At 39.0% G+C, this 22,202-nt stretch overlaps 1 protein-coding gene across 12 annotated transcripts in view; it reads right to left on the bottom strand.

The window, feature by feature from the left end:
- KALRN (kalirin RhoGEF kinase) overlaps positions 1-22,202 on the bottom strand; it is a gene marked incomplete at both ends in the record, with an annotated part of 649,897 nt that overhangs the window by 241,728 nt on the left and 385,967 nt on the right. For 7 of the 12 annotated variants that reach the window (XM_084231955.1, XM_084231959.1, XM_084231944.1 and 4 more), the window contains 5 exons: positions 2,309-2,423; positions 5,262-5,411; positions 8,873-9,091; positions 13,544-13,663; positions 21,282-21,448. In XM_084231955.1, coding sequence (XP_084088081.1) covers positions 2,309-2,423; positions 5,262-5,411; positions 8,873-9,091; positions 13,544-13,663; positions 21,282-21,448 — 771 coding nt within the window. The remainder of the gene's footprint in view (positions 1-2,308; positions 2,424-5,261; positions 5,412-8,872; positions 9,092-13,543; positions 13,664-21,281; positions 21,449-22,202) is intronic. The other 5 variants (XM_084231961.1, XM_084231956.1, XM_084231962.1 and 2 more) reach the window with 2 other exon arrangements.

Genomic DNA, 22,202 nt, shown 5'->3' with positions numbered 1-22,202 from the left:
TGCTGGTCACAGGAGGAACCCGAACAAATCCCGGGCTCAGGGTAACTAAGACCTTCAAGCCTCCACATAGGACTAATCCAGACAGCAGAGGCAAGGGAGCAAAAGCTTGGTAGAGAGAAACTCCCAGTAGGGATCACAATCAGCATACTGGGGTGACAGCCTACAGACAAGATTCTATTAAGGAAAGGAAGAAGAGCATACCCCGAGGGTGACTTAAATATGACCTTGATTCTCTTCACATCAAAGTTCTTCTCTGGTAAGTCTTTGATGGTACCTTGGAAAGTATTAGTCCCTAAAATAGCAACTAATTCAATCGGTCCCTAGAGTCCATGAAGAGCAAGTAGACTGGACAGGAATCCCAGCTGTTTTTGAGGAGTTTTAAGAGAAAGCAGGTAATGAGCAGTGGTGTGAGAACTGTTGGAACTGCATGGATAACCCATGTCATACACCACACTCTCTCTCTCTCTGCTCTGTACAAGATGCTGCATATATGGTACTTTAACAACACAGCAGAATTTTAAAACTTCTAAATCCTGGGCATGGGGACCTATGTTTGAATAAGGTCTATATGGCATGTGGCTTTGGATACAATCATAGGAAAAACAGAAAACTGTTCTCGTGTTACATCTAACGATGCTAAGTGTGAGGGTATGCACCAAGCACAGCACCATAGTGGCCATGGTAGGTGCTGGCCCATGTTATTTCCCTCTCTGCTTCTGTTGCGTCAGGAGCAGAGGGCTAGATGGATAATTTCCTACATGTTTTATCAGCATGTGCCAAGCTTGAAGCAATCAAGGAAAAAAAAAAGGAAACGTGATATAGGATAGATGGCAGATACTGTCTCAGGTGGAAGCCTTAACTGGGCAGAGAACCTGGGCTTCCTTAACTTTACGTCCCCTTTTTGCTGCCCAAGAGGAGAAGCCCAGACCTGGTTAACCTCCTAAAGAGTTCATTTGTTTCATTTGTTTCCATCTCTTGGCTTTCCTGTGGGCAAAAATCTGCCCCCAATAAGGTATAGTATCTCTTGCTATCTAGGTGACCATCCCTCTTAGCATACGGAGGTGTGGGTGTGGGCTCTCTCAGCAGGCAGTTGTCTCACCCAAGTTGCTGCCTACATTTGGAAGTGAGAACATATGCCTGAACACATGCTGGAAGGGGATGATGACATAATACCAGCTATCCACAGGGTCCCTCGCCTGCGAACAGGGTAGCACTTCTGGAAAAGGAAGCCTGCTTCCCGCTTCTCTGTATGGACTTTGATTCCTAACTTTCATTCTTTCCAGAGGCCTCTGATCTTCCCAACCCTGAGCTCTTTTAGAAGGAGGGAAGCTCTCCCTGAAGCTGATCAGTGCATCGCCCCATCCACCCAACCCATAGGGTCTGCAAAGCCTGTGCCCACCCTGTACTCCAAGTCAGTTTCAGTTTCCTCGCTAGCCTTGGTCTCCAGAGCTGTACTTCTCTGCTTGGTCAAGATGACATTTGTTAAGCTCTTCACTCATTCAAAACCTGTTGTTTTTGTTTTTTTTTTTTTTTTTTTTTAGCATAATTCTGAGTAAGCAGTTCCCATGGAAAAGTAAAGCTTAGTATGGTTGGATAAGAAGCAATTTGTTAAATTTAGTGCTGTATATACACAATGTTGTATACACAATGTTGATTTTTAATGATGCTCACCTGAAACTTACATAATGTTAAAATGCAGTTATTTCAACAAAAATGGTTTTAAATAAACAATTTTAAGGCTACTTATTTTTTTCATGGAATTACATACTTCTTTTTACATAAGAAAAGTGAAGTTTTAAAAACTGAAGCAGTAAGTTGCAAGGCCAGGATTAGAATGGGGTTTTATGATTCTCAGTCATGTCCTGTTCTCAGGCTGTAAGATATCCCAGTCTTGTGCTGTTCAGTATGTTAGCCACTAGCCATATTTGCTATCTACATGTAAATGAATTACCATTCAACAGGAGTGAAAATGTAGTTCCTCAGTGATGTAAGCCACATGTGACAGGTGGCTATTATATTGCATAACCCAGACCATTCCCATTATTTCAGATTACTCTATTAGGCAGCACTCCTCTAGACTCTATGATACATGAACAAGCTTTGGGGAAATTTTGTGCTCTTTTTTCCATTCCAAATCTTGATGCATGTTAAAGAATTGCCCATGAATCATCACTTCCTACGCCACCCCACATCAAACTATTTCTTCTCCAAAGAGAAGAAGCAGGAAATATGCACTGGTATGAAAGCCAGTGAACAGCCTCTGCTGCTCCTGTGGAGGTGGCTCGTGGCCAGCAGGTCTCACACTGACCTTTCACTTGCTGCTCAGGTCCCCGGGTGTGGCTGGCGGCACTGGGCATGCTGACGTTGTTCCTGTGGATGTACTTCAGAAACACTTCAGCATTCCGCCGTGCCAGGGTGCAGGCCTGAGAGAGACAAACGTGTGAGGTGGTGACTTCCAGTAGGTGCCTGGGGTCCAAGACACAGGAGAAGGGGTGCTGGTGACAAGGTGGCTGTAGCTCTGAGTGAGCAGAGCCCTGGAGGCCACTTCTGTTCATGGTATCACCACTTCCAATGAGGAGGCTTGCTCTTTTGTCAAGTGAAGAATTCTTCCCTTTTCACGCCAGATAGGAATCAGAAATCAGTCATCCCTTGACTTCCTAAATGTTGATTCAGCATTACTAATATTCACTCTCAGGCTGGCTTTCCTCTGTACTAGAATGATTCTTATATGAACAGTGGGGTAAGCCACATTAACATTAATTCAATTTAGACTTCAGAAAACAAATTTGGTAAACATGCATTCCAAATCTACATAGAAACTGTCCGCATTTGAAAAACTTATTTGTCTACTAAATCTACCCCACATCAATCACAGCAATAAACATCCCACTGTTGGGAAATATGGATGTACATAGGGAAGAAGAGGGTTACACTGGCCCTGGAAGACTCAAATGAGCTGTAGGAGACAGAGCGCAGGACAAGTCTAATTGTACCACGGAGACCGAGGTCCAAGAAGGGCAGAAGCCATGAAGCAAATCAGGGCTGGAACCTGGGTCTACTGATAGTATTTCTAGTTTCTCTCAAGACCATATATTTTCTTTAGAAATTTTTTTTTCTGATTGTAGACTATACATATTCCACAATTTTCAGAATTAAATGATCTGTAGATAACACTATCAAATTTTAAAATCTTTTTATACTTAGCACCTGAACTTACAAATTATATAATAAAAATTATTTTAAATGTTACTTTAGCAATAGTGGCTAATTCAAAGAGCTATGGTAAAAGCCTGCTGGTGGAACCATCAACTCTGAGATTTGTGAATGTAAGAGCTGGATGGTAGCCCAAAGCTAAGGAATCCAAAATAGATCAACTAGTACAAACATATGACTAACTGGGCATATGACAACTGCAAAAATAGGGAGTTTCTCATCAAAATGCTCTTAGGTAAAATGAAAACATTGAACCATAACATTTCCCTGTTTCCTTCTTCCAAAAAATACTTAATTTTATGAAGAAATAATTTCTTACCTCTATTTAAAATCAGATTCTCTACTTAAATTGTTTTCTTATAATAGAGAAAACTTTTAAAATCATCTTAAGTCTCGCATAGAAAAATTTCTATTTGATCTTAAAGTAAGAGCTAGTTACTGAGAGTTCTGATTGAATGTGGGTGTAGATACCAGCTATGTGGGAGGATAGCAGAAAAAGACCATCTTCAAAAAAAAGAGAAAAAAAAACCTTTAAGAGGTGGTCAAGTAGAGAAAATCCCTAATAGAAGAAAGGCAGTTAATTACAGAAATGTATAAAATCAGTGGCAATATGTCAGGGTATAAAAATTCCTTTTTGTACTTTCAGAAACCTAAGGGAAGTATATCATGAAATATACTGAGGGAAGTATATCAAGAAATCTGAAACTAATGCAGCCTTTAGATAAGTTTTAACATAGATGACTGTCAGAGAAGATCAAAGACTGGAGGACAGAGGCTTAAGAGGCTTCCCGCACTGGGTACAAGCCAATTCAGAGCAGGACTGTGCTTCTTCTCTGGGTAGCTAGGGCTTTACTAAAGCAAAAAAAACACAAAACAAAAAACAAAACACCAAAAACAAAATAAGGTATTTTTCTTTTCATTTAGCAAACAATATTACAGTCATTGGTAACTGAAATTGCTAGATTGATAAATAAGGTGTCTAAATTAACTTCTTTTATTCTTGCCCCAAATTTTACACCATCCATTTATTTTTTTATGATTTATCCACTTTATTTTTTATTTTTTTAACGTTTTGCTCTCATTTTTTTAATAAATTTTATTTTTATATTCCCCATACAATTGCAACCCCCTTATTTTGACCCCAATCTCTCCCCTCCCCACCCCCCACCTCCCATAGAGTATCTCTGGTTCATAGTTTTTTGTTGATTTTGATTTTCACTTTCTTATAGTTATTCTTTTTCCTGGTCCCTTATTTAAGTTTTCTAGATTCCTGCTATGAGTGAGACCATCCGGTATTTTTCTTTTTCTTACTGGCTTATTTCGCTGAGCATGATCCCTTCCAGCTCCATCCATGTTGCTGCAAATTGCATATGTTTATCTTTTTTGAATGCTGAGTAATATTCCACGGTATATATGTACCACATCTTCTTGATCCAGTCATCTATTTTTGGGCATTTGGGTTGTTCCAAAGCTTAGCTATTGTAAACAGTGCTGCTATAAACATAGGGGTGCAGGTGCTCTTTGGAATCGATGTTTCTGTGTCCTTTGGGTAAATACCTAGGAGTGGAATTGCTGGATCATATGGAAGCTCTATGTTTAGTAGGTCAAGAAATCTCCACACAGCTCTCCATAGATTACACCATCCATTTATAAAAGGATGCTTTAACAGTGCTGTGTATCGAGGCTTATTTTTCAATTAAAATATTTTTATTAAGCAAACATAATTGAGTGAAAGTATGTATTTCTCTCAATTAACATCACTGGGATAGCAGGGTATTTGAATATGGCACCAGTAGTGATGGTATTGTCAAATTATACCAAAAATGTTGCCAGAAATAACTCCTCAAGCCTTCAAATTAATCATCCAATATCTTCTCTATCAAGCCTCCTTTTAGCTGAGAGACTAGAAAGAACAGGACATGGGAAGCCCATATGATGAAGAGGGGAAGAGAAGGGGAGGAAAGGAAAGGGCTGGGGAAGAGAGTGAGTGAAAAGGTGGAGAGAAGAACAAGCTTGAAGTCCCAGACTTGGGGACAGTATGCTCTAACCTTAAGAAAGGCCTCCTTTTGTTCCAAATGTTTACTGATGAGTGGAATGACGTGGTCAATCTCGGCTGCTGGTCCCAGTTTATCTCGTCCGCCACACCAGTCCTCATCTCTCCGGTATTCTTGCTCTAAGCTTTCCAGGACACTACACACCTAATGAATCATAGGGAAAAGACAGAGTAAATGAATCAGGTGAGAAGTACTTGATGGGACCTTCAGCTGACAGAACTCTGCACAGGGGACATATTTCATTCGAGGTTCTGTTTGTAGCTTTAGAGTCTATAGTGCCCCTGGGACATCTAAGAGAAGTCCAGGGGGCAGTGAGAATCCAGGGTCAGGATTTCAGGAGATAGATTATGACTAGCTTAAAAATTTTAAAATCATCTTCTTACAATTAATGGATGCAGGCTGAAGCTACAGGGGTTGAAGACGTTGCATCGGGACAGTACCCATGTTAAGAAAGGAAGAGAGACTAGTATTTTGGGGGTTTCAAAGTTCCCACCCATCTATTCTTGCCCTATAGTAAGTAGACTCAAGCAAAGGTAAAGAAGAAAGTTGTCTACATTGTGTAATTTATTGACCGTAAGTGAATATCATATTTCTTCCTCTTCTGGGGAAAAATCCTAGCAAAAATCTCTAAGACAATGACACTATCATGATGGCTTCCTATTGCAAAAAGCATATTTCTTTCAGAGTGATAACTAATTTGGGTGAATCTAAAAAACAGTTTAGAAATGCTTCAGTTCTAAAATAAAAATGTTGAGAGGCCTCATGAAGTAACTTTATAAATATATAAATTCACAATAGAGCAAAACCACTTTGAATGGGACTTAGAAGGAAAGCTGGGTAAGGGTTCAAAGTGGGAGACCCAGAGCCGTCCAGTGTCAGGGCCCAGGGGAGAAATAAATATTCCTACTTCCCTTCAATAGACTTTGATTACTTCTTTGTTACGGCAGCAGGTGACAGTTATAACTATCCTTTGCCTTCTCAGTCTGAGAAATTCATCCCTTTTGATGAAGAATGCAGTGTGGATAGGTCATTTGCTGAGTTATGTACAGAGTGGAAAGACAAGTTCAAAGACATGCCAGGCAGAGCACTCTCGCAGCCAGACAGGCTTCCCCTGTCTCTGAACACTAGCAGATCTCCCTAGCACTGCATACTTATTTATTCAAAGCATGAAAACATGCATGCAGGTACACATCAAGAGAATACAGCTTAGAGACATGCAAATACTTTAAGAAACTGAGTGCTCAAAACATGTCCCAATACAGTATTGAACAAAACCAATCAGTTTGGGAGCTAGAAGAAATGAAAATATTATCAAACATAAATCTTTTTTTATGTTTAATATATTTTATTTTATATGATTCTTACATCATTTTTAGTTATATTCCCTCACACAATTGCATCCCCCATATTTTGACCCTAATCCTTAATATAACAGGTGAAGATACAGAGTCCAGAGTGAGAAAGTGACGTTGGCAAGGTTAGGTCAGGGTCAAATTTCCTGACTTTTAATCTAGTACTCTGTATGTCCCCATCAGCATTTTGATCCATTTCAAATTGAACGTTGTTATGATAGGGCCTCCCTGGTGGCCTAGGGGTTAAGTCTTAGCACTATCACCACTGCAGCCTGAGGGCCTGAGTTCAATCCCCAGCTAGGGAGGTGACACACATGGGGCAGCAGACCTCTCCTGTCTCACCCACTGCTCCCCTTAGCAGCATATTTCTGTAAATCCACCTGTTCTACTCCCCATTCTGCCTCTCTCACTCCCACACCTTTGGTCTATACCCCAGTTCTATGCAAAAAAAATGTTATGATATTAGACAGGAGTAAATCTTATTTTTTAATAGGGATATTCAGTACTTGTTGAAGGACTTTCCTTAATGTGTTGTTTTGTGAATAACCAACTGATTATATATATGGATCTATTTCTGAAACTTCTGTTCCATTATGCATAGTCTTACACCAATTTCATCTTGTCTTGATCATTGTAGCTTTAGAATAAGTGTTAAAATCAGGTAGTACAAATTCCCCAACTTTATTCTTCCTTTTTAAGGTAGTTTTGGTTATTGTAGGTTCCATGCATCTCCAATGTAGAACCAGTGTACAAATTTCAATAAAAAAGCTTGCTGGGATTTGACTGGAATTGTGTTAAATCTATTGAACATGCATCTCAGTCTGCTGCTTCCACTTCTGTGTCCATCAAGGGCATCATCTCTCTGAAGCAACAGAAAGGAAGAGTGAGAGAAAGCATGGGGGCAGTAACACTGCCTGCAGTGCCCTTTGACAGGCATGCTGTATTTACTCTGAAATCACCTTCCAGTGATCCCATGGTCTAGGTTCTTTAAGACATTCTGAGAAGAGAATGTGTCGCTAATCTATTCTACCAGGGAGCCATTCAAATGAAGAAAGTGTTTTAAATTGAATAAAAAGGAATTTCCTAATTGAACCCAATTTAAAAATCCCTTTAGCCCTTGAGCATATACAATAGATATAATAGCAATGGGTCTGTATCTGTATGGTCTTGTATGTAACTCCTGCCTTTTCTCCCACAAGTAACACCATCTTGCCAGTGAGACTCATCATTCCCTAATGAAAAAGCTGTTTCTTCCATTAGACTGAAAGCCCCATGAGCGAAAGAGCTATATGTTTTCAAGCAGTGCACACTGCCTGACTGTGATTAAATTATGTTCAGCAAATTGTCACTTTGTTCCCCCAACCTTTATAGAAGGCATGTATTTCCTTGATAATTGATATTGATTTGGCTATATGACTTGTTCTGGCCAAAGGTTGTGACAAAAACAGAGACTTGAAATGCACTTGCAGATTTTGGGCTCTGTAGTTCTAGCTTTTACTATAAATATACTCAAGAACTACTGGTCAAGGAAGAGAGACATAGGGGTTGATGTTTAATCAAAATATAAATGCTTAGGGCTTCCCCGGTGGCGCAGCGGTTGAGCGCTGGGTTGCAAAGCTGCCCGCGGCCTCTGCCGCGCCGGTTCGATCCCCGGCTGCTCCCCGGCCACCGGAGGAGGGTCCCACATGGCGTGCAGACCTCTCCTGCCGCCCGCTGCTCCCCTCAGCAGTGTACTTCGGTCCTTCTGCCTGCTCTGCTCCCCGCTCTGGCTCTGGTGAATTCTCTCACCCTCCCCCGCTTCTGACTGTACCCAGTGCATGTATAAACAAACAAACAAGCAAATAAATAAATAAATAAATAAATAAAACATGCCTCTAAAAAAAAAAATATAAATGCTTATTGCTTTTTATCACTGAATTTTGAGGGTATTTTGTTACACAGCATTATTGAGGCAACAGATGACTGATACACTATTCAAATATAATACACATCCAATTTCTACTTTAACTCATAGATCCAAAGAATTTGAGAAGTTTATTAAAAAATTCATAGAATTTATTTTAAAATCATAGAAATTTAAAAGAAATGATAAAAATGATCTGTTTCTCTAATGAAAGATTATAAGGAAAACAACTGTGGTGATTCCACAGGTATTCCCAAAGATATTTAATACTGAGAGGACTAGCTTTGCAGTATAGGACAGCAAATCCTCCATCAATCACAACTGTACATGTACCACACCCCATCCCTCACCTGCTCAGAAGTTTTGTAGAAGGCCACAGATGCATTGACCAGTTTTAGCCGGTCTTCCATCTTCAGCATGAGCTGTTGCCAGTGGAGGGCCACCTTCTCAGCACATTCTCTGATGGCATCGGCATCGTAGTGACCGGCCTGCAGCAGTGCCTCAGCTTTCTGCTGTACCTGCAGGGCACTCTGGTGCGTCTTCTGCAAGGAAGTGGCATGAAAGAGGGACTGGGCACAAGGGGAGGTGAGAGAGGTTCGTGGGAACAACCCAGGCGTGGTATGGGAGGGGTGGAGTGAGGCGTGAGTGGAAAGATGCAGAAAAGTTAAAGAGCTTTAAATGACTGATTCAAACATTTTGTCATGATGATTAATACATGATTGCTTTAAAAGCATACTTAACAAAAATAATACATTTTCATTAACTAGTTGCTCAGGACCCTGACTCCTGTCCCTACTCTTTGCTGCTCCTTGCACCACTCTGAGTTTTAGAGACATTTCAGTTTTAACTACATTCATTTTTAACTACATTCAGTAGTTAAAAAAACAGCCACTGTGTATTAATCTGTTCCCTGACTGGCTCATAAATTATTTCAATTTCCTTTTCAAACCTAATCATAAGATTATTTATCATAATGAGTTTTCCAAGGAGGTTATTGCTATGGTTCCATTTCATAGATCAAATAAGCACACACACAGAAAGATCTCCATGTAATGCAAATCTCAGTCAATAATGTAATTATTCCAAACATTAATAATCAGTTTAAAAGGATTCCCAGTAGAAGGAATTATAAAGCAGAAGAGTAGAAATTTATACTATCCCTCAGTTACCTCACCTAGGAAAGAGCACTAGAGTAGGTAATTCAGCTCAAAGTATAATCCCCACATTAAATTATTTATGTTTGGCTTTAGAATAATATATCTAGTATATGTCTACCACCATACATACATGGTGGTAGACATATACTAGAGGATGTATGTATATGTATGTTAGCGGATGTATGTTATGTATGTATGTTAGAGGACGTATTATGTATTTTAGGTATTTTCTTATTCAGGCTGCATGTGGTTTGCATTCCCTGAGTTCACATTAACTGTAGGATTGGGTGGCAGGGAGAGAACCAAAAGGGATTTAAATTTACTAAAATACAGTACTGATGTAGATGAGCCATATGACTTCAAAGAGTGAATTACCATCTCAGCCTCAACTGCTAGTGTCATTTCAACCCAATGGCTTAATACTAATTTGGCCTTTGTATTTTTAGGAGAGTTTATCTCAGTTAACAGTGAAAAGGAACAGCTAGGAGTTCAGTAATTTACTCCACAATTATTTCTCCTTTTTTCTTGGGCAGAAGTGCCAGGACAGTTCCCAAGAACCAGTCAGCCCTCTCAATGTGCACATATAACCTCCCTGCTTTTCACCTCTACCCTCTCCTTTCACTCTCGTCCAGATTGAAGTTCACATATCTTTATTTTTCCTGGTCTATCAACTGCCTCCTTGTTTCCTTCTCTCTCTCCTGAATCTGTAGTCAGCATTAGCTATGTTAGCATGACCTCCTCTAGCAACAAAGACTCCTTCATCCACTTGCTGAGTTAGCCCTCAATGACTATATGAGAACTTGAATTCCCAATTGCTGAACACAGCTAGAAAAAGTAAACTAGTGGTCAGAAATGATCCATGACAAATACCTGGTTTTGTCTGTTTTACTTACTGGCACTGTATATTCCTCAATATGTGAAAGTGGCATATAATTGTCATCATAAGTAAGTTAAGATGTCTTTACCTCTTAGAATGGAGGAATAACTAAGTTTCCTAAAATTTATGCCACACAGTAGATCCTCTTTCTTATTCCAAAATTCATTATCATCTAATAGTCCTGGGAACCCATCCTACTCTAATTTCCAAAATGATAAAGTCTTATGCATGTGATAAATCTTTGCTTTGCCAAGCTTGAATCACTATTTTGCATTTATGTCTACACTCTATTAATCTAATCCTATTGAGTGCTATATCTTTAAGCCACAGATTATCAAGGATGTTAATATTTAGTAGGAGTTCATGAGAAAAATTCAGCCAAAACAATTGAATTTATTACACAGTTTTAACTACTTTTCCTGTCATAATGGTCATACTTAAAATACATAAGAGGATTTCAAATAAAAATAGATTTTAAGATAGAGCTTGTTGTTATGCTTACAGTTCTTGAAGCTATAGCATTCATAACATCTCAGATACTAACAAATAGCAATAATCTGGGTTTGTTGGTAGAGTTATGCTTCTGGGTGCTGTGTACTTCTCCCCATTCTGAATAGCTCTGAGGATGTTTTCTTGAAAGTAAGATTATCTAAGGGAAAAATCTGGACCTTCTCTGGGGTAACCAAAACTTTCAAAGTCATGAGGCCATCCAAGCTAGGGTAAGTGAACACCCCTGCTTTGCCTATTTTTCCTGGCATCATTATCAACAATTTCCTCCTTCATTCTTAGAGGTGTTTCAGTCTTAACAGTAAATTATATTATCATCTTACTTATAGTTTTTTTATTTTCCCTTCTGGAATCCAGGATTCTTTCTTGGGGCCCAATAGGCCAGATTAAGTCACTCATCAGCAATCATTGTAAAGGTCTCCTAAGTTATCAAAATGGGTTAAGCCAAACCAGACTAGTTAGACACCCTTTTAAATTGCTCAAATATTTCCTGGTATTTTTTCTCCCGAATGTAGAAGCTGGTCTAAACTGACATTCAGAGAGAGAAGCAAAGGCCACCTAAATAAAGAATGTATGATGAAATTCTGGTTGTTTTCTTCATTATTTTAGCCATGTCGCAGTTCTCTATCTATTTTCCATTCTCAAAATCTTCCAAAAATCCTGTCTATTCTGCCATATCCTCTTGAGATCATAGACATAAATTCTACACAGGGACCTAAATCTGAAGATGAGTTCCAAGAATATTTTATCAATTTGCATCCATGTAGAAACCTGAAACTAGGAGACACAGATGTTTAGTCGGTCTCTAAACTGTAAGGATGCAATAGCATTTAGTAAAAATTAATACATACTACATATGCAAGTTATATGGATTTTAGTTATTTAACCAATGCAATCATTTACCAACTATTTCCTACTTGCTCTTGAGATGCTCAAGTGTGTCATGACACTGGGTTTTACTTGCCCAATAGGGACTGAAAATTTAAATTACCTGACAGGACAGGTAAATCTTAACACTCAAAATAAATAAGGAGGAGTTCTCCACTCTCTGTCCAGCATTTCTCACAGCTTTATGCCAGGTCTCCAGTCTCAGTGCCCAAACTTCATTTTTCTGCGTGCTGCCTCTCTACAGAGCCTCGAGCATGGTGTTCTTGATTCCCGATTGTAACCCAGTCTTGATTTTTCCTTCACAGTGAAGAACAGAGCCTACCACACATATATTTGGGCATGCTGTTAAACTGCAACAGAGAGAGCTAATGCTAATAAACTCCTCTCCTGGGGTTAGTTTTTCCTTAGAACAATGTGTGTACACTATGCAGTCTCTTTTTAAATCTCCAATCAGAGTACTCTAGTACTACTAATGGTTCCTAAGAAGATATCTGGCATCTTACAAAAACATGCTATTCATATTAGTACTATGTCTACACACATGGTGGTTTCTGGAAATTAAGTGGCTGAAATTAATCAATACTGGTTTAATAATAGCAGGCAATCAGCTGAATTGTTACAGTGAAATGCACATTTATGGGCACAGTTAAAATTTTATGATTGTGGAAAATTTCCACCAATAATCATTTTTTAAGAAGATAACAACTTTGCATTTCTTAATTCAGAAGTGGGTTGAGTTTTATACTGAACTTCAAGTAATAAATGTTTTTGATGTTTTTCACTCTATATCTTTTCCCATTGGTACTGAACTTATTTTATTTTTAATATATTTCCCATGTCCTATTTCCTACTCTTTTCCCCACACTATTCTAAAGCAATCAGCTCAAGTCTCTTTGGGAAAGACAATGTTCTACCAGAATGGATAATTAAAGGTATTATTTAAAGTAAGACTAAATTTATATTAGATGATCATAAGTAGAGCTTTATTTTAAAATAACCTTTAAAACAAGACTTCATGAACTTACAGTTTCAGTCTATTCTTTAAGTATGACTTACATCAGCATTATTGAACCAGTACTTTCAATGAAACAAACTATCTACAATCCGCTCCAGTGCTTCTTGTTCTTATTAAAAGTCAGAGCATCACAATGGTATCTAACGTTATATATAAACCAAATGTCTAAAAAAGGAATTCTAATTTGCTAATAACTTTCGTACTTGTCTATCTTCCATTTTAGTGAGCCTCAGTTGGAAGTGATTTCTAGCCTTTTAGCTTTCCATTTCTGAGATGGTGCACAGTCCATAATGTACAAACAACTCAGTGTACGAGGGGCCTTAATGATAAAGATCCCAATCCTAGCCAAGACCCACAATTATAGTGTGAATGCTTGTTTTCTATTACCAGGCTTCCTTGGGGTATTAACTAACTTCCCTCATTTGCTCCTCCATCAATCCTTAGGTAATAGGGAGAATACCTGAAAGAGTAAGGGCTTCACTACCTAAAGGAACACCTACATCTTGAGGAATCATTCTGCCTGAGGAGCAGAGCAGAAAAGGAATGTGAGGAAAGGATAGCCAGATTTGGGTGTTACCTCGATGGCCAGTTGGAACTGTTCGTGCTCCCGCTGCAGCTGCTCTGCTTCAGACAAAGAGCTGGCATTGACCAGGCTGGCATTGAGCATTGACTCCCCATTGCGTATCCATCCCAGGACCTAGGGAGTGGAACAGGAATAGGTGAGTACCTTACATGGTTTCCCCGGAGCTACTGCTTTCTCTGACAGACCCTCTGAGCAGACAGCTCGCTATCTTCTATCCACAGTTGGTGAGAGGACCAGAAGGGTGTGAGTAACTAAAAGGGTCATTTTCCAATCTTACCTGGCACTGTGCATTGAGGTATTTATTCTAAGTACCAACCTTATTCAGAGCATCATATATTCTTTCCTTCTCTTACCATCTCTCTGTCCCAATTTCTTTATCACTTAATTTGAATATTACTTTAGTAGACTATATTATGTGTATGTTTTTGAAGTTCTTTCTAGAACAAAGAATTTTATAAACAAATACATTTCACCATATGGTATTATTTTTAGGGCCCAGCTCAAATGTCAACAACTTCTTGAAATCATCCACACCTAAACAGTCCCATCAGAAACAATTTCTTTCTTCTTTAGTACAAAAACACACTATTTTGCCACTCACTACAGATGTCTATGTTCTATTATTTTGACCTATATTTCATCTCACCCCTTAGAATGCAAACTTCTGGAAAACTAGGGCAATATATCAGTCTTATTTTAATTTCATACAATACCTCTTAGCATACAACCTTGCATGTGATGGGTATACTGTAAAGTCATTGACATAGTGAACAATTATCTATGGGGAATACCCAAGTCACACCTGAGCAGAGGGCCCAACCTTGAAATATACCCAAGAGTAGATATGTCTGTGCAATGGAACAGGGACAGTTTGTTCAATAAATGGTGCTGGGAAAACTGGACCACCGCATGCAAAAAAAATGAATCTAGACCTCTACCTCTCACTGTGCACAAAAATCAACTCAAAGTGGATAAGAGAACCGGACATAAGACCTGAAACCATAAAATATATAGAAAAAAATATAGGTAAAACACTACAAGACATACATCGCAACAACATCTTTAAAGACTCATCACCCAAAGCAAAGATAGTCAAGGAAAAGATAAACACCTGGGATTACATCAAACTGAAAAGCTTCTGTACAGCAAAAGAACCATTTCCCACTGATTGGGAAAAAATCTCTGCACTCCATTCAATGGATAAGGGACTGATCACAAAGATATTCAAAGAACACACATGACTCAACAAAAACAAAATAACAATCCAGTCAAAAAATGGGCAGAAGAACTTAAAAGACATTTCTCCAAAGAGGAAATGCAAATAGACAAGAGGCATATGAAAAAATGTTCAACATCCCTTATCATCAGGGAAATGCAAATCAAAACCACATTGAGATATCACCTTATACCGGTAAGAATGGCACATATCAAAAAAACAAGCAACAACAAATGTTGGCGAGGATGTAGTGAAAAAGGAACTCTCCTACATTGCTGGTGGGAGTGCAAACTGGTCCAACAATTATGGAAAGCTGTCTGGAGGTTCCTCAGTCTACTAAAAATGGAGATACCATATGACCCAGCAATTCCACTACTAGGGATCTACCCAAAGGACATGAAAACATTGATTCAAAAGACCACCTGTGCCCCAATGTTTGCTGCAGCACTACTTACAATAGATAAAACCTGGAAACAACCCAAATGCCCAAAAATAGATGACTGGATCAAGAAGATGTGGTATATATACACAATGGAATATTATTGAGCAATCAAAAAAGATAAACTCATGCCATACACAGCAACGTGGATGGAACTAGAAGGAATTATGCTCAGTGAAATAGGCCAGAAGGAAAAAGAAAAATATCAGACGGTTTCACTTATAGCAAGGCTATAGGGGAACCCAGTAAGACGGCATTGTAAAAAAATAGTAATAGTACAAAACACAACAAAGCAAAAACGGACAATTATAAATCAGACATCCTGCAGGGGAGGAGGTGGGAGAGAGATCAGAGGGAGGAAGGCAGGAGCACAGGGGACTGAGGTGATGGTGCACAGGTACATTGGTGAAGGAAACCCTATGGGGACTACACCCGAGGGGGTGGGGGGAAGTAAATATTGCTTAAAAATGAACAATGATGTAAAAAAATTAATTAAAAAAAGTAGATATGTCTAAGTTTTAGTAGGTAATCAATCCAAAGGAAGGAAGAAGGAAAAGGGGAGCAAGCACAATAGCATGAATAATCTATACTCTGGATCATTAGGAAAAGGGAGACTAAAAACTATAGTTGACTTAAATTATTTAGAAGCTATGCTAGACTGAGAAAAATTTCTAGGAAACCTTGATTGGTACCAGGAAAGGAAAACTCAGCTAGAGAATATTAAAAGGAGAAAATATGGCACTATCTAGAGGGTCCAAGGTGAAATGGAGATGTGACAATTATCCAACTAATAGTCAAGCACAAATATCCAGATGGCAAGAATTAGGTCTTGAAAATATACCTTGTGTCTTATCACCAGAAAATTGTCAAATATTTCCTTTGTTAGTCTGAGAGTTTGCTTGGAGAGGAAATAAAAATTCTTCTGAAATTCTAAGATGAGTAAATACCACCCATCTATTACTTCAAGGCAAAGGAGAAGACACCACAATATGTTTCAGATATTTTTCTCCTCTAAACTTCAGGATAAATAATTAGAAAGAAAAACACTAAGCCTGGTCTCCTATTCTATAACCTAATAGACATTTCTCAAATTTCCAACTTGGGCAGAAATGACTGGTGCCATATTGCATAGATAACATGGTGGCAAAAATCCTGCTGAAGCTGGGCGGATTGAATTGAGATGTTAATTCATGGCCAGTCTGGCAGATTATGGCTGAGATGATATTCTGTAAAGCAATTAGTTGCAGGAAATAACTGCTCAGAGTGTATGTGTGCAATCTTTGTTGCCAGTGGTATACTGTGGCTGGCTGGGTAGAGGTGCAAATGATTTTCAAAACTGCTTATGGGTTTGGGTACATGCATACATTCACTGCAGGCTCAAATGCTTCATCTCTTTGAGAAATGGAACCCACAATGTAGATTTTGAGCTAGGTAAGTCCTTTTGCCATGATTCATTGCATTTTGCTTGGTTCAAGATTCATGTGAGGGTGTCAGAGAAACATTTTCTCAATGTGCATCACAAATCAGAGCTCAAGGAGCAATTTGACTAACTTCTTCTGTACCTGATAAGTTTTGCTGGAATATTATCCTCTCTGGCTTCAGCCAACTGGAAATATCAGTTATAGCTATGGTAGTAGCTATAACCCCATTTATCAGCTTTTCCACTTAGAAATCTCATAGGTTTTGGTTTCTGTGTCTTTCATCAAATCATGCCATATCCCTGATATCACTGTTGATTTTTATTTCCCAAATGCTGTATAATAAGGCATTCTAGGACTTCAGTGATGGAAATATGCCTTTAGGAAGATAGAAATGCATAGTAGTTTATATCCATGGCTTAGGCTCAGGGGTGGGACAGATCCATATGATTCAGTCAGTCTTAGAGGTAGAACTGGGGTTGTAAAAAAAAGAGCACAAAATATGAAGTGTGAATAACTGACCTTGTTACTATCTGGCAAAAATTACTTGTCTCTCTGACTCTCCATTTTTTCATCTGTAAAGTAAGGATAATTGCATCTTGCTTTTCTATATCAGGATTGATACAATATACTAAAAAAAGTAAAGTGATGATGGTGGCTGATGAGGTAATGATATTTAGTTTTGGAGAAAAACTAGATGAAGTTATGCTTCTTCATTTATACCTCTCACAACGAGAAGAGAAAAACTTTAGGAGTATTATTTTTTATTCCATATTTGTGCTGGTATATCCTGATATGAGGTAGGTACCTCAGCTGTTTTGTTATAATTATTCTTTGCACTCTGATCAATAATACTCATATTAGTATAATTTTCTATTACTGTAGTCTTTCATCTTTCTGGTCCATAAAATTTGTTATTTATTTTTCTTTGAGTATCCAGATGAGGGCAATGTAGTAGAAAAATATTATAACGAAGATGAGAAAAATATTGGTTCTACTAATATTGAGCTATGTAACTTGGGAAACATCATTTAATTTCTCCGAGGCTCAGTTTTCTAATCCTTAAACTGGCAACACTTTACGTGCCTAAATCATACAGTAAAGATAAAATGAAATAATTAACAGAAAAGTACTTCTGCAAATTAAATGAAGATTTTATGTTGGTTAATCATTTTAGGCAACAGTATACCTATAGGTTAGATGATCTTTGAAGGTCACTTTGAACCTTAACATTATAAACTTCTTTCAAAATTCAGAGACTGCTCCTATAATCACTGGATACCAGGGAAAGTTAGCTCCATAGAAATGAGGTCTAAGGAGTATTGCTGCTTGGGGGAATTAGGGTTCATCCACGAAGTCAGCTTAGTTTGAGCTAAGAGAGGTAACTAGAAATAAAAATCTAGTGCTTCCTCAGGCCAAGAAAGCTCAGATAGCCCCAAGCTAGGAAAAGACTAGATTTGATTATTTGACTGTGGATGTCCACAGTGACTATGGCATCTAAGATGGACAAGGTAGACCTGTGACCATGCAGACTGGGGAAGCTGGGTGTTTTCTAAAGTGCACCTGAAGAAATACAGTACTGCTGCTCTAGGTCATACTGACAATAAAGCTTTGAGTATACACTCAAGGAAGGTCCTTCACTCTAAGGCCTGCCATTGCTGGTAACTAATCACAAGGTATGGTCATCTAAAACTCTATCCACAGAAAAAAATCACTTCAGATGGTAGGTGGGCAACCTGGCACATGTATATATATTTTTTAAAGATTTATTTATGTAAACAAGCACTGGGTACAGTCAGAAGCGTGGGAGGGTGAGAGAATTCACCAGAGCCAGAGCAGGGAGCAGAGCAGGCAGAGGGACCGAAGTATACTGCTGAGGGGAGCAGCGGGCGGCAGGAGAGGTCTGCGCGCCATGTGGGACCCTCCTCCGGTGGCCGGGGAGCAGCTGGGGATCGAACTGGTGCTGCAGAGGCTGCGGGCAGCTTCGCAACCCAGCGCTCAACTGCTGCGCCACTGGAGAGGCCCACCTGGCATATTTCTTAAGACCCACAATTTATGAGATTGTGTGTATTCATCTTCATGGTTTTATAGACTGTGACCATATATCTTCTTAATTATCTCCATTTTGAAACAAATGGATAGTAGTTGCTCCTTGGTTGCTTCTGTTGATGACTACTTCTACTCCTTTCTAACTTTTATGTACAGTGAACAGAAATGAACACAGTATTCTTGACAGAAGTACGAAGCCAGGATAATAGCTTCTCCTTTGTTTTGGGTGTCCATCTTGTTCACATGCAAATTTTGGCCTAAATTCTCTGTAGGAAACATTGAAATGCACACCCATTAAGTATGCTCCTGAACTAACTAAAAAATGTGAAGCAATATTTATCAGAGTAGTAACTTCCCAGAAAGCAATCTGAGCATTCTATGGCATATGGGAGTAATTTAAACAATATGTTAGAAGAAAGACGGCCATCTGGGTGGTCAAGGGCCCTGGACCATGGGCTATAATCAAGGGAGTTGTTTCCTTTTAAGAGTCAATATTTCTCTAGAGGTACTTGGACCACTTATCTTAGGTAGAGTCCTACATAACTGAAAGAAAATCAATTGCATTAATCAATGTCATTTTGTTCTAAATAGTTGGGAGCAATGTTCAGTCTTATGTCTACAGTATTCTCACTCCTCAAAGCTTCAGTTTAATATAACTGTAGTTGAACCACATTTACAGTTTTGATGGCTAAATCTAAACCTTTAATTTCTGAGCTCTAACAACAGAGCTATATTAATAACATATTGATGTCCTCTCCCTTTCTGTCCCCTTTAATGGCATTTCAATTAAGTTGTCTTTTCTTTCTTCCTTCTTTTTTGAGAGTATATTCAAAAGAGAAACTGTTAAGCTAGTGTCTAAATTTAGCCTTACTGATCAATACTGACATCTAAATTAACTCCTCTTTCCAAGTGTCAACAGCTTCCAAATCAATATTTCCTGCTCTACCTCCTTCCATCAAATGCAAACACCTCCTCTGAAACTGGATCAGATGACGGCCTAAAGAAAGAGTCCTACATTTACAAGGAAAACAAATCTATCTAATGAGGCATAGTAGCTCAACCAAGCAGCAGTCCCTCGGCACCTCCGAGGGCAGCTGTCTTTCACCAAAGCCTTCATGGGTTTCCTAAAGTTCGATTGAAACAATACAGGACCAATCTAAACTACACACCCACTGTGTCTCAATGACATTCTTGACAAGGTGGGGAACAGGAATTTGCTTATCTAGTTAGAAGAATTATTTTTTGATCTCTGGCTCATGAAGACACTGAATAGCAATATATCCAGATGTCATTCAAATCTGGATTATTCATACATAGAAGACCTACTTCCCCATTTGACAAACTACCTATATCATCCTAGCTCCCCATCCTATGCAGAACATATACTTCTGGGATAAAAATTTATTTGCATTTTCATGTCAAGAAAAACATAATTAGGGAGCTGACTATACTATTAATGCAGGAATGAAAAAATAACAGCCAAGAACAGAAGCAAAAGTATATCATTTCATTTCAAAATCAAATAGGAATGATATCACTTTTATGGAGATAATCATTCCCGCCACCTTCCATTGATGGAAATGACTGAGTATGGACAGTAGCAAACTCCCATGAACCACTGGAGCCCATCAACTGTTAGCAGGTGCTACCCTCTCTGCCAGGTGCAGGCCATGCCCATCTTCTCAGAGGTATTACACAGACCAGGAAAATCTCAGACTGTGTTATACTTGAGAGTTTCTTTCTATTACTTTTTTTTTTTATTTCTCCTAGAACCTCAAGAGAGAAAACTACAGGACCTTGGATAAAGGGAGCCTATAAACAGTCAAGAGTTCCCAGGAGCACTAATCTTATTGTACCTCAATTTCCACATTTGTAAAGTACACATAATTATCACTATTCCCCAAGGGCCTGCTCGAAAATGAGATCACAATGAGAAAGCGCTTCTCATATGAAAAGAAAGTGTTGTCATTTGTGACAACAGTTTCAGCATTTCTGTACTTATCACTCTGTGTCTATCAGGATTTCCGCCGTGTCCCCAGAAAGCATTTCTCTCCAGAGATTCAGATATGGTCACAGTGTAATTAAGCAGAAAACCACCTGCATGGCAGCACTGTGATCCGTGTTTGCTTCACCTGCACTGAAGAAGACACTTCACCTGCACGGTAGAAGGGACTTGAGCACAGCATGTGTGGGCTTTGACTGGAAGATAAGGGGAGTGTGGAAGACAATTTTACCCATCATAATAAATGACAATATACTAAGACATAGTGAGGAATACTGTGACAGTGTACCAGCATTGGGGATAGAAGGGAAGGGGATCAATTCAGTGATGGGAGATAACTTAGGAAGGTCCTGGAATGCTCTCCTCAGATTGTTATGTGAGAGAAATAAAGCATCTGCAGCTTGACGCCATATACCATTAGAACTATTTGTTACATCCCATAAAGAGCAGCCCAGCTTTTCAAGACTAATACAACCATTCCTCTACTTACCTATTTGCTAAGTCCTGCTTACGCCAGTGGCATTGTATGCCTTTCCCCTACCAGATGCAGGTCCAGTCAGACTTAATCACTGGGAAGCCCAGGCCAAAGGTAGAAGGGCCAGGCTCACCTGTTTGACTTCAGCCTGGAGGTGCCGCAGTTGGAGGCACTGCTCTAGCCGCTTATGGGTCTGCTCCGCATTGAGCTCCAATTCATGCTGCTTCTCATGGAGAAATTCCAGCAGCTCTTGTACCTGGGCTGCCAGATCAATGTCTTTCTCACAGATTAACTCGATTCCTGATTTAAACAAAAGGTAAACAATTAAAAAAAAGGTAATATTATAACAGCTACATTTCAATATGGAGTCTTCATAGAGTCTGCATATTCTAGCATATAAAAGCTGGGATCTGGAAACAGCCACTATCAGCACCCTCCTAACCTCTATACATCCCTCTGAATTTGGCTAGATAACCATAAGGTGTCTTTGGGATATTCAAATAATGCTTTCTCTTTTGGATACTTTAACTGGTCCTCTGTCTGGGAATAGCTTGATAACATAATTAACAACTTATTATCAACTAGATTAGAGAAAGAGGTAGTTCTCTGGCAGTTCATCCCCATTCAAGACAGTATCAGGAAGTCTTTGCTGGGAGAATTTACCAATATCCAGAGTATTCCCAAGCAAGTGTTTGGATCATATTGGGAAATAAAAAACCAAACCAAAAAGACCCTGTCTCAGGACATTCTGCCAATTTAGGTTTTTTTTTAGCTGGTGAGGTGCAATTCACCATTAGATGATAAGTCCATTCTGATGAGAGTAGCTATAGCCCATTACCTAGGTCTCCTAAAAAAATAAGCAACCTTTAAAAATATTTGCTAATTCTCATTTATTAAAAACAGGCAAAGACCCCAGATAAACATATCCCAGCAACACCACAGGGGCCTCGAGTGCTTACACATTGATGAACACTGTCATATTCAAGTGCCCACACAAGGGGAGTTTGTCCATCATTCTACTGTGGACCCAAAGCAATTAGTATCACAAGTCAGT

Source organism: Talpa europaea (assembly GCF_964194135.1).
Source record: "Talpa europaea genome assembly, chromosome: 4".
NCBI lineage: Eukaryota > Metazoa > Chordata > Mammalia > Eulipotyphla > Talpidae > Talpa > Talpa europaea.
Note: the sequence above shows the minus strand (reverse complement) of the source record. Positions and strands in the feature narration are given on the sequence as shown.